Genomic DNA, 13,440 nt, shown 5'->3' with positions numbered 1-13,440 from the left:
TGGAGAAGGAAGTATATGAATTCATGAAAAAGAGATGAAACCATAAATGAGATTATAATAGAGATGAGCACAGCAAACAAAAATTTATAGGAGAAGATCATGGATTGAAACATGGCGGAAAACTCAAGGCAAAGAATAGAAGGTAGTCTTTGGATTAGCTAGAATTTAAGTTACTCATAAACTTTTGAATAATAAAACTATGATTACACTGAGTGGCTTAAAAGTAAAAATGACCAGAGGAAAGGCTTGCCTGAAAATTAACTATGACTAGTCCATTTAACAGCCTGTATATATTGACTAGCTTAAAGAAACGTATAAAGAGTTATTTAAGGACCTGTAGTATATCATATCTACACATTCCTGGTTCTATCTATGAATTAAGTACAACCTTCCAAGAGCTACTGAGGACACTATTTAACAACTCCAGTAAAATCTTATAAACTAATTTGTGTTTTAGCACAAGGTAACCATTACCAGTTCAGAATGCTGAGTAAAATTTACTTCCATATTTGTACTAAAACACTGTCTACTATGTTATCTATGTGATCAATAAACTAAACTTCAAGTCCCACAATAATTTAGCACATCCTCTTCTAAATTTCAATTTGAATCATGTAACAAATATATCTTTTTGCTATAGCATCAGAAAGACCAGAGACCAATTTGCATTCAACTTAGATGGCTCTAATATCAATGTTATCTTATTTATCTATGTTTCTCTGATATTAACTTTTACTTATTTTTGTTTTTTGATTTTAGTTAAAGAACCCTCATAAAGCTCATAAAATACAATGTAAGGGACAGGTGTCATGGTAGAGTGTGTTATGCTGCCACCTGTGATGCCAGCACCCCATACTGGAGTGCCAGTGGGTGTTTCTGATCCAGTTCCCTGCTAATGTGCTTGAGAAGGCAATAGAACATAGCCCAAGTACCTGGATTCCTGCCATATATGTGAGAGACCTGGATAGAATTCCTGGCTCGTGAACTTGGCTTAGTCCAGCCTCAGATGTTGTAGTCATTTGGGGAGTGAATCAGTGAACGGAAGATGTCTCTCCTCTCTTTCTGTAACTGTCTTTTAAATAAATAATTAATTAAAAAGATAATGTAAAAGAAGTTGAGAATTAAATAAGTAAATAACTTACTTGAGATGTATTCATTTTCTTCGCCCCTGGAAAGATGAAGAAGATTCTAGAATTACACTTGGAGGAGAAGATAAATGGAGGGAATCATGAGAAATGACCTGGCTTGCTCCCAGATTCTAGGAAGATCATCCTAGAAGCAAATAGAGAATACACACATTAGCTGGAAAAACAGAAACAATCAGCCTTCTTGTGGGGGAACAGTCCTTTACACATAGGAAAGAGCAGGAAAGACCTCCTTGAAAGAACACCCACAGTCTGTTAACTGATAAAGATTGAACACAAGTTACCATTAGCTTAATGATGATTTATTCGCTACTGATTTTGTATAAAAGTAATATTACTACAATATGGCATTTATAATTTTAAGTATGATTGTTCAAATAAATTACAGTATACCAAAGATAAAAATACCATGGTTTCACATGAAGGAAAAGGTTTTGAGCAAAGGATTATGAGTTTACATTTGGAGAACAGATCCTGAAAACTGGTATCCTCTTAAAACCATGGAAACAAGAACTTTCATGACAGCAGCAACCATGCAACTCACCCTTTGAAAGGCAGCTGGTTGGATGCTCACTGGATAGAAGATCAAACATCTTCCAATACCAATAAATTTCTGCAAACCAAAATAAAAATGCTGTCACTAAACTTTACACTGTAGAGAAATACTTGGATGGAATTAATACTTTTCCCATTAATAAAGATGTTTTTATATACCTTAAATTTCATACAAAGTGTGAATGTTACAACCTAACAATTTTGCCCAAAATTATGTAGAAAAACTATAGTTATTGCATACTACATACTGAATTTCCAGTAATGGTTCAAAGTTACACACCCCTTCACGCATTGTCCCTCCCCACAATAACCCTTGTTTTTGCCATTTCAGTTGCTTTAGTCAATAGGACATTGGTGTGTTACAAACAACTTTGAAGTTACTTACCTACTGGAGTTTGCCTTCTTAAAATACTGTCATCTTATGCAAAAGCCTAGGGTTTGCCTATTGGAGATATAGGACCTAGCCAAGTGAGTACAAACCACCAGACTTGAGGGAAGCCATCCTGAAGGAACCAGCCTCAGTTAAGACACCAGGTGGACTAAACCCTCATTTGTGGTCCCAAGCAACACCAGCATAGGAACTGTCTACCTGACCTCGCTCACCCACAAAATGCTTACTCAGAATTACAAATGCAACTAGTTGAATCTTGGCAAATTGCTTGCACTTAGAGAGGTCATGTGAATCACATGAATAAATTATCTGGCTATCATGACCATTTTAAAATTTCACTCATATGGATATTAGCATTTATTTATACTTTTGATTAATAGTAAAAATGTGACTCAGTTTAACTTCCCTATTTTTTAAAAAAATGGAAAATAGGTCGGCGCCGTGGCTTAACAGGCTAATCCTCCGCCTTGCGGCGCCAGCACACTTGGATTCTAGTCCCGGTTCGGGTGCCGGATTCTATTCCGGTTGCCCCTCTTCCAGGCCAGCTCTCTGCTATGGCCCAGGAAGGCAGTGGAGGATGGCCCAAGTGTTTGGGCCCTTCACCCGCAAGGGAGACCAGGAGAAGCACCTGGCTCCTGCCTTCGGATCAGTGAGATGCGCCGTCCGCAGCAGCCATTGGAGGGTGAACCAACGGCAAAAAGGAAGACCTTTCTGTCTTTCTCTCACTATCCACTCTGCCTGTCAAAAAAAAATTAAAAAAAAAAAAGGAAAATAGGCTGACTTATTTGCATATATACTGCACGTTATATGTATGATTATCAAGAACAGGTTATGCACATCAAGTGTGAAAATTTGTATTATAGGCATTTTGAGCTCACACAACTGATAGAAGGTGATGCAGGGAAAATGAAAGGCATGCTTAAGGCAATGTCTTCTAAAGCAGTGTTTCCTCTAATTGATTGCAGTTCCTAAAATTGATCATGTGACCCTGGTTAACTCACTTAATTCCTCAAACACAATTTGCTTCATCTGTATTATGAGTAAGAGACCCTAACAAATTCTTCCTGTGCTACCAGGAAAAACTACCAGGATAGAGAGAATATCAGCATATCTGTAGATACCGAATGTTTTGACAGACTAGATTTGAGAAAGTTCCAATTTTGGAAATAATGAGAGTAAAATGAATAATCAGAGGGTGTTAGGATCCCTCCACTGCAGGTGACACCCAACCTCTCTAATATGCATTATTTCCTAGACCACTGCCTATTCTTCTCAGCCCATTCACATCTCCCTTCTGTTTGGCCCAAACCTTCCAATATCAGGCAATATTTGACAGTTTATGGGTGAGATAAGGTAGTATGACAACAAATTTTGTTCACTCTGGACAATAGAATCAATAATTGTTTGAGTCAAGCAAAGCTAGGATTTTAACTTTTCAGGGACTCTTTACTCTGAAGCACTAGGTAGAGGGTGCAAGCCAGAGAGATAGTCTCCCAGGTGGAATTCTTATTTATGAATCTCTTCATAAAAACAACTTTATTTCAGAAGAATTGGGATTATTATCCAGTATTCCAGTCTCCTTTGTTGAACTCCCAATTCCTGGAAACAGTTTTATATAAACTATCAACTCAAAACAGGAGTGCTAGGCGGGAAACACAGTGAGGAGGTGGGGGCGGGAAGTAAACCACACTTACTAAAGAGACATAATGAAATCATGGTTCAACCTGCACACCTTTCACAATTACTTCTCTGGCAATTTGAGGAAATTCACTGGCATTGTTAATATGCTCATCTTACAGATGGATAAACACTTGCAGATTCAGGTTACAGGCCTCCCAGCTCATGAGGTCTGCATATCTGTCCTTATTCTGCCACAGCCATCCTGTTCACAGAACTACCAGCTTTTACACACCTGAAAGCACACAGCGGTCTTCTGACAATGCACATCTGCTGACAAAGCAATCACCCCTTTTCCAGTCCCACGCCTCCCCACCTAAATCAGTCCTGATTCGCAGGGTACACCTGCATGTCAGGTCTATCTGAGTTCTATGGATGTTTCTGTTCTCACCAAACAGGGGCATTGTCCTACTCCCAAGGATTCCCTGAGGCCAAGGGCTCTAATTGCATGCTTACACCAACCTTCCAGGAGACAGAATCCAAACCAAGTAATGAAGCAGCATCAGGAAATGCACAGGGGCTGTAATTTCTGGGAAGATGGAGTGGGTGGAATAGCACATGCTCAGAAGGACCCTGCTGATGTCATAGGAGCTTGAGACTACATTTCCCATAAGACATTGCAATCCTCCATCAGGAAATAAGGGGGATGATTTATGTACTTCCTAAGTAGTCAGCCCTGCTTTCTGGTGAACAAATATAATACTTCAGAATTAGTTTCTATCCATATGCCAACCACATGAAATTCTGATTATTACTTCTTGGTTTGACAAATTCTCATTTGAAAGCAATGAGCTACAAACGGAGGAACTCAAATGTGGGAAGGGCATTTGCTAACTGTCACAACCTATATTTTTAGTTCTGATAATTATATTATGGCTAGAGAACCCACTCTACTTATTAGTTATTTAAGCAGGAAAAAGCCCACAAGGATCTTTTTACATTAAAATACTTAAATATTCCTTTTATGTTAAAATACTTAAATATTCATTTCTAATCCTTTAAACATATGCTTGATCTCATCTATTAAAATACATTGTGAGCCATCAATGGATCATATTTTACAGTTGGAAGAAATATTCTCATGTATTTATTGGAATAATATATTGCGGTAATAGGGTGAGCACAATCCAAAATCATTTTAAAAACCTAAAATTCCTCCAATTACTTATCTAGGAATTCCTGAAATCAATCTGACCATCTGTCCATATATCTAATAAAAATCTACTTATTTTTATGAGCTGAATTCAAACTACATCCTTCCTTTGATTATATCCTTTGCCTCAAACTAAGCAAAGAAGTGAATACAAAGGTTTTGTGGAGAGCCTGCTACTATTACTACTCCTTTCCAAATGAGGATGGGCATGGTTCCTGTGACCAGGATTGATGTGAGTTTGAGTGGGGATGTGATGGGAGTACTGACTCTGCTCATGACTATCCCTCATTTTCTGTGTGCCTAAGGTAGGATTTGTGTTGTTCAACCCCTATGTTATCTCTGATCCTGCAACTGCCCTTCATTACTTTAGTTTAAAAATCAAGAGATCTCAGTCTTGAGTGTCACAGCCTGAGATCCTGCATCTCAGACCAGAGAAGGAATTGTGATCTAAATAATCAGGTCTCAGGGTCATATGTTTCAAAATAGAAAATGAACTTATAGGGACCAAAGAACCAGAATGACACCATGGAATTGTGGATTTTCATGGCCTCTCCCAAGAGCCGTTGCTCCTGCACTGGCAGTCATGTGCTTTTAATCAGCAGGATCTGCTCATTTTGAACTGGAAATGAGGATTCCATGAGGAGGCCTAAGAGAGAAAATTGGAAGACCATACTCAGTTGTTATGGACTAACAGTCAACTCACCTCTCTCAGGGTCTTAACTATAACTTCTATTTAATGAATAGAATTCATAATTTCAAGCACCTAGTCATAGGAATTCTAACACTAAATTTGTATTGAATGAAGAGCAAACAGTATATAGTAAAGATAAAGGAGGTCATGAGCAAAGAGTGGAACTGACTAATTGAAAACCTGACAAGGATGGCAGCTTTAGGTCATTCTTCTTCTAAATAGCAGCTTATAATACTGCAGACGTTACTCATGTATTTACATACATATGCCCACACAAACATAAAATGATCATACAGAAGGAAGTCACATTTTATGTGGATTTGAATTTGGAATATTACTGTATAAAATAGAACAAAATTTTTGGACATTACAATGGGTGATGGGGTCCAAGTGTTCTCAGCAGTACTAGGCCCAGGAGGAGTCTGTGCCCTACCTCCAACTTGCAGATATCCAGAACAGTGCTCACAACAAGTACCTGGGGGCGAGAGAAATGATGTGTTGCCACACCAAGTAATTTAGACTACCAATTGGCAGTTGGCAGCAGACTGAGCCCTGTGTTCTTAGTTGCACTAGTCTGGAATTTTCATTCCAATGAGTTAAGACAGGGAAGGGAAGGAGCAAGTCTGTATTCAAATATGACTGCATCTTCCTGTTCTTACTGAATCTTAGATTTTCTTTAGTAAATATTTCTTTATTCGCTGTATATACTTGGGACCATTTCAGCAATTTTAAAAGGTTGGCTTTTTGTTTTTTAAATATCTTTCACCAACTTTAATGGAATGAGAGTCCACAGAAATCATACCAGAATTCTCTCCAGGAAACATACAGTTTTAATACTTATATGCTAGGTGGCTTATGAATTATGTTTGTAATTGCTACATAGTAGACACACTAGCTAGTAAAATAATTAAATTCAATCTTTTGTCAATATCCTGTAAATGAGTCACATTATTATTTATGTGCTTTGGAGACAGTAGATACTAAAATGGTAATAATAATTTTTAATTTAAAATTCTTATTTTACATCCTATGATACTCATTCCCATTTTCATTACACTGATGAAACTGGTGCATGTGCTGAAAATAAGAAACCTTACAGTAAATTAGAAAAACCATTAAGAGATTAGGAAAGACTGCCAAGGCATTGGAAAATCCATAATGATTTGCTATGCACTCAATTTAGTAGATAATGCTAAGATAAAAGGAAGGATAATAAAAATGTTTTCCTACATCAGATGTTTTCTGAGATGTTATCTGTCCTATATGTTTTATAATCCTAACTGCTAATTCTGAGTAACATTAATTTGAAATTTATCAGGTCTTCAGGGAAAAAATCCTTTACATATATTTTTGCTTTGTTCCTAATAATTCATAATTTATCTTTTAGAAACTATAAATATTGTGGCCGGCACTGTGGAATAGTGGGTAAAGCCGCTGTCTGTAGTGCCGGCAACCAGTTCGAGTCCCAGCTGCTCCACTTTCAATCTAGCTCTCTACTAGGGTCTGGGAAAGCAGTAGAAGATGGTCCAAGTACTTGGGCTCCTACATCTGCGTGGGAGACCTGGAAGAAGCTCCTGGCTCCTGACTTTGGATCGGCACAGCTCCAGCCAGTGTGGCCAACTGGAGAGTGAACCAGAGGATGGAAGACCTTTCTCTCTCTGCTTCTCTTTCTCTCTCTGTGTAACTCTTTCAAGTAAATAAATAAAAAAAAATTATAAATATTGTACATTATACATACTCATGTAACTGCAGATTTTGTTGTTATTTTTTCTACTTGTCCCTCATTTTCTAATATTTTCCCTTATGTATTACTGTATGGGGTTTTCCTGTATATTATTGTCAGACATTTCCTTTCTAGTTCATATATGTATATACAGCTGTGTATGTGTGTGTTTATGCATATGTTCATACTGAACAGAGATAGCATTGAAAACAATATTATGAGGAACCCAAACTCCTATTCAAAAAACAGACATATTCAAAGATGGCTGCCTATGAAGCAGATCACTCAGCTCCTTCCCACTGTTAAGGGTTGAATTTTCTGTCTCTGTAAAACTTGTATCTTAAGCCCATAACCCCTAGTAGGAATCTATTTGGAGATAAGGCCTTTAAAGAGGTAACTAAGGACAAATGACAAAAGTGTGAGGAACTAATAGAAACAGTCTTTGCAAAAAAGGAGAGGTCCCAGGGATGCATATGGACAAAGAAAATATAATGTTTGGTCAAGACAGTGTCTAAGAGCCAGGGACAGAGGCCATGGGAGAAACCAAACTTACTAACACCTTGATCTTGGACTTCTAACTACAGAACTATGAGAAATAAATTTCTATGTTTTTTAAAAAAGATTTGTTTATTCATTTTGAAAGTCAGAGTTATAGAGAAGGAGAATTAAAAAGAGAGACCTTCCATTTGCTGGTTCACTGCCTAAAGGGCTGCAATGGCCAGCATTGGGCCAGGCCAAAGCCAGGAGCTTCATCTTGGTCTCCCACCAAAGTGGCAGGGGCCCAAGCACTTGGGCCAGCTCCCACTGCCTTTCCCAAGCTATTAGCAGGGAGCTGGATCAGAAGTGGAGCAGCTGGGCTGTGCACCCATACTGATAAGGGCTGCATTGCAGACTGCAGCTTTACCTGTTCCACACAATACTGGCCCCACATTTCTGTGATTTAAATCACTCCTATCTGTGGTATTGTATGTGGTAACAGTAGCAAACTAAAACACCCCCATTTTTGCCTGCTTTTCTTGTAGATACCTAGGAAGTCCACACTATGAGTTAGCAAATATAGAAACTGTAGATTCAGGTAGCTAAAAACCTAAAACAGAAAAAAGATAAGAAAAAAAAAACAGAAAACTTGTCACAAAGAAAACTAAATATGGGGTAAGAAAGTGGGAAAATGAATAAATTATATGTGTGTATATGACTGTATTTTTTTTTTTTGACAGGCAGAGTGGATAGTGAGAGAGAGAGAGACACAAAGGTCTTCCTTTTGCCGTTGGTTCACCCTCCAATGTCCGCTGCGGACGGCGCATCTCGCTGATCTGAAGCCAGGAGCCAGGTGCTTCTCCTGGTCTCCCATGGGGTGCAGGGCCCAAACACTTGGGCCATCCTCCACTGCACTCCCGGGCCATAGCAGAGAGCTGGCCTGGAAGAGGGGCAACCGGGATAGAATCCGGCGTCCCAACCGGGACTATAACCCGGTGTGCTGGCGCCACAAGGCGGAGGATTAGCCTGTTAAGCCACGGCACCGGCCCAATGACTGTATTTTTGAAATGCCCTTAATTTGATCCAATTGGAAATCTAAAATTTACTTTAAATATTATAAAATAAAAAGATGAAAAAGATGCTGATAAGCTTTTGTGCATCTACAGCATAAGCCCTAAATTAACTTTAACATCTGTTAAAATGCATGTATTTACAAAGCTCATGGGTATAACTAATAATGCGGTTCAACTGACAAACACACCTAGGGATCCCTCATTTGGAGGTGGTTACCTGCAAGACAGGAAGAGAACCCTCACTAGGAATCCAAGGAGCTAGCACTTTGCTGCTGGTATTCCCAGCCTCCAGAACTGTGAGAAATAAATTTCTGTTAAGCTACCCACTGCAGAATAAGACAACTGGTTATATACAAAAACTACTAATCTTTAAATATATTTATCATCCTAGAGTTACCACTTTAACAGGGGATATACAACAATCACACTTTTTTGATTGATTTTGAAAGTCAGAGTTACACAGAGAGGGAGACACAGAGAGATCTTCCATCTGCTGATTTACTCCCCAGATGGTTGCAGTGGCCAGTACTGGGCCAGGCCAGGAGCTTCATCTGGGTCTCCCATGTGGGTAGCAGGGACCCAAACACCTGGACCATCTTCTACTGCTTTTCACAGGCCACCAGCAGGGAAGAGGCATTATCGTCATGGGAAATGTTCATTTCAGGTCTCAGGGAGGCCCTCAAGACACAAGGAGTTCAGGTTAAAAATAAGGATCTAAAGGCATTTTTTTAGTATGTAGAAAAATTGTGTCCCTGGTTCCCCAAGGAAGGAACAATTGATGAGGTCAAGTGGCAAAGAGTTGGAAATTGTTTAAAGGATTTTCATGATTTCAGTTAAAGTAAATATTATCTTTGTAAAGTTAATATTACTATGTGAAATAAGGAATTGTGGTGACAAAGTGTCTGGACTACTCATTCTGTTTTTGTATTATGTACTAACTCTACTCTTATTATTGATAGGAATGCTCAGATTATGCTTGGTTTGCTTTAAAAAAAATGTTAAATCCAAATATGCCACAAATGGTTAAGATTCCACAAACCTACAAGAATGTAACAATTACAGTACTGTTTTTTATGTCCCTGACATGGGTGCCCAAGAAGCTAATTCCCCCTCAGATATGTTTCAATTTATCCTTAAAACACCTTAAATATTATTGTGTTTGATTTCTGAATGTATACTTGTATGAGAAATTTGTATTGTATTCTTATGATAATGTGTTAAGTACTGATACACCTCAATGCAACCTTAGGGCCAAATGTAAGGACAGATTTTTAAAATGAAGAGGCTTGTATCTAGGTTTGGCTCTGATAAACAAACAACTTGTCTGCTGGATAACCTTCTCCTGCTCTTTGGGAGCCTGGCCAGTTCCCGGGGAGGAGGATAAAGGAATTTTTCTGATAACAGGTAGGCATGCTTCGTGTCTCGGCTCTCTGGCCAAGATTCGGGATGGGACGCACTGCTTGCCTAAAATCTTGGCAATGAGCCACCCTTGTCCTTGGGGGCTTTAAGAGGGAGACAAAACAAGCCTCTGCTACTGCTGTTTCATCCCGGGGGAACACCCAGTCAAGCTAAATGTTAAACATGCCGGTGATGATTACTGATAATGTTTAATTCTCAGTTTGGATTAAAGATTGCCTAGTGATGCCCACAGTACTGTAAATTCTACCAAACATAAGTACAACACGGGCATGGATCAATTGGCTACTGTGGCTGAGGTGTTCTGTGACAGTCCCTTTCATGAGAGATTAACAAAATGAATTCACTTAAAAACAGGACATTTAGGACCTGCCGCTTTGCATGGTATGTCATTACAAAAATCAACAAGGAGGGTTATGCCCAACAAAACGAGGGTGGTATAAATGTGGACAGCAGGGACATGTGCAAAATCGTCCAAAAGCTAAAAATCAAAATAAAACTCCTCCTGGGACTTGCCCCCAGTGCAAAAGGAAAAGGAATTAGGCCAATAAATGTGGCTCCAAAACTGATAAAAAAAAAAAAGGTAATTCATTAAAGAACAAAGTTCAGGAAACTGGAAGAGGGGCCAGCCCCTGGCCCGGGAATCTCAAAGGACCAACCCTGGGGCACAACGGTTTGTCCCCTCCCAGCCTCAGGCTCAGCAAATACCTCAACAATTGCCTCCCTCCAAGAGCAAGCCCAGGTAGCTCAGGACTGGACCTTTGTGCCGCCTCCCATACAATATTAGACTCCACCCACGGCCCACAAATTATCCCTACAGGGGTGTGGGGTCCCTTGCCTTCAGGTACCTGTGCTTTTATTCTCGGCCAAGCATCAGCCACCCTTAAAGGCATTCAAGTTTTTCCGGTATTATTGACTGTGACTTTACCGGGGAGATAAAAATCCTAGCAGCCACTATTAATGGAGTAGCTGTCGTTCCACAGGGCACCCATCTAGCACAACTGGTTCTTCTGCCTTTAATTACTGGAAATACATCCTCAATTTCTTCCAGGCCCCAAGGCATTACCCCTTTGGGCTCCTTGGATACTTATTGGGTCCAGCCAATTACAAAAAATAGGCCTGTGTTAACCCTTACTATTAAAGGAAAGGATTTCAATGACATTTTGGATACAGGGACGGATGCCACAGTCATATCTCAAGATCACTGGCCTGCCCATTGGCCGCTGACTGCATCTCTCACCAATTTGTGAGGTATAGGCCAGTCCAACAACCTCCAAGTCAGTTCAAGGGTATTACATTAAAAAGATAAGGAAGGCAATCAGGGCACTGTGACTCCTTTTGTATTACCAGGCCTCCCTGTTAACCTGTGGGGACGTGACATTCTCTCCCAAATGGAAGTTATCCTGTGCAGCCCTAATGCTGTGGTCACACAACAAATGCTGCGCATGGATTATGTGCCTGACACAGGACTTAAAAAAATGAGACAGGACATACCGCAACCTATTACAGCCCCCTCTAAAACAGATAGACATGGGCTTGGACATTCGGATTTTTAGTAATGGCCACTGAAGTTTTTTGGCAAAAATCCCTCATGCCCAATAAAAAAGGTCAACCTCTTTTCTGGGTCCATCTCCCCATTTCCTCATCTAAAGTAATTACAGTATATTTGTCTCAGGTTGCTTCAATAATCATCAAGGCTTGTTTCCTTTCCCACCAATATTTCTGAAAAGACCCTGATATTGTAGTAGTGCCATATACCAAAGAACAGACTCAGTTCCTTCTTGAAACTTCTGATGACTGGGGGATAGCCATGTCAGGATTTATGGGAACCATTGACAATCACCTCCCTGATGATCCCGTGTTACAGTTTGCCCAATCCAATTCCTTTATTTTTCCAAACAATATAAAAAACAATCCCATTCCAAAGGCTGTTACAGTATTTACAGATGGGTCGTCCAGTGGGATGGCTGCCTTTGTGGCAGACAACCGTTCCCATGTTTTTAAAACATCTTATCAGTCGGCCCAGTTGGTTGAGCTGTATGCCATACTTCAAGTCTTTCTTTACACAGTTTTCCAGTCAAGCTGTATATATTTATACTGATAGTGCACATGTAGCTCACTCCATTCCGTTGCTTGAAACTTCTTTTCTTAAAACAACTTCCAACTCTATGCCCTTGTTTATACAAATTCAAAAGCTAATACGAGAAAGACAACAGCCCTTCTATTTGGGACATATTAGGGCACACACAAGCCTACCAGGATCACTCTCAGAAGGCAATGCCCAGGCAGATGCTGCTACAAGGCTTGCCTTCCCCACAGTTGTGGGAACAGTGCAGGAAGCTCAAAACTCAGAAGGTAATGCCCAGGTAGATGCTGCTACAAGGCTTGCCTTCCCCACAGTTGTGGGAACAGTGCAGGAAGCTCGAAACTCAGAAAGTAATGCCCAGGTAGATGCTGCTACAAGGCTTGCCTTCCCCACAGTTGTGGGAACAGTGCAGGAAGCTCAAAACTCAGAAGGTAATGCCCAGGTAGATGCTGCTACAAGGCTTGCCTTCCTCACAGTTGTGGGAACAGCGCAGAAAGCTCAAAACTCAGAAGGTAATGCCCAGGCAGATGCTGCTACAAGGCTTGCCTTCCCCACAGTTGTGAGAACAGTGCCGGAAGCTCAAAACTCAGAAGGTAATACCCAGGTAGATGCTGCTACAAGGCTCACCTTCCCCGTAATTGTGGGATCAGTGCAGGAAGCTCGAAACTTGCATAGGTTGCATCACTTAAATGCTCAATCTCTCCGTTTGTTTTGTAAAATTTCACGAGAACAGGCTCCTGAAATAGTCAAAGAATGCCCCTCATGCATTACAAGCCAACTTGTACCACATTTGGGAGTCAATCCGCGTGGTCTTCTCCCTAATCAACTGTGGCAAATGGATGTCACACACTTCCCAAAATTTGGCAAGCTAAAGTATCTTCATGTCTCCATAGACACCTACAGTGGCTTTGTCTTTGCCTCCCCCCATACAGGAGAAGCTGCTAAGGATGCTATCTCGCACCTTATCACGGCTCTTTCTGTACTGGGAAAACCTGTTAAAATTAAGACAGATAATGGTCCTGCTTATGTCAGCACTAAGTTTAAACAGTTTTG

General features: G+C 40.1%; 1 protein-coding gene across 7 annotated transcripts in view; it reads right to left on the bottom strand.

Moving 5' to 3' along the window:
• Positions 1-13,440, bottom strand: part of LOC133767103 (zinc finger protein 883-like) — a 100,688-nt gene that overhangs the window by 47,574 nt on the left and 39,674 nt on the right. For 5 of the 7 annotated variants that reach the window (XM_062201281.1, XM_062201280.1, XM_062201285.1 and 2 more), the window contains 2 exons: positions 1,690-1,758; positions 1,143-1,272 (listed from right to left, as the gene is read on the bottom strand). The exons of 1 other annotated variant lie outside the window; for it this stretch is intronic. In XM_062201281.1, the coding sequence (XP_062057265.1) occupies positions 1,143-1,157 (15 nt within the window). In that variant the 5' untranslated portion in view covers positions 1,158-1,272; positions 1,690-1,758. Of the gene's footprint in view, positions 1-1,142; positions 1,273-1,689; positions 1,759-4,230; positions 4,268-13,440 lie in introns of those variants that run through there. One more of the 7 variants, XM_062201283.1, reaches the window with a different exon arrangement.

This window comes from Lepus europaeus, chromosome 9, assembly GCF_033115175.1.
Source record: "Lepus europaeus isolate LE1 chromosome 9, mLepTim1.pri, whole genome shotgun sequence".
Classification (NCBI taxonomy): Eukaryota; Metazoa; Chordata; class Mammalia; order Lagomorpha; family Leporidae; genus Lepus; species Lepus europaeus.
Note: the sequence above shows the minus strand (reverse complement) of the source record. Positions and strands in the feature narration are given on the sequence as shown.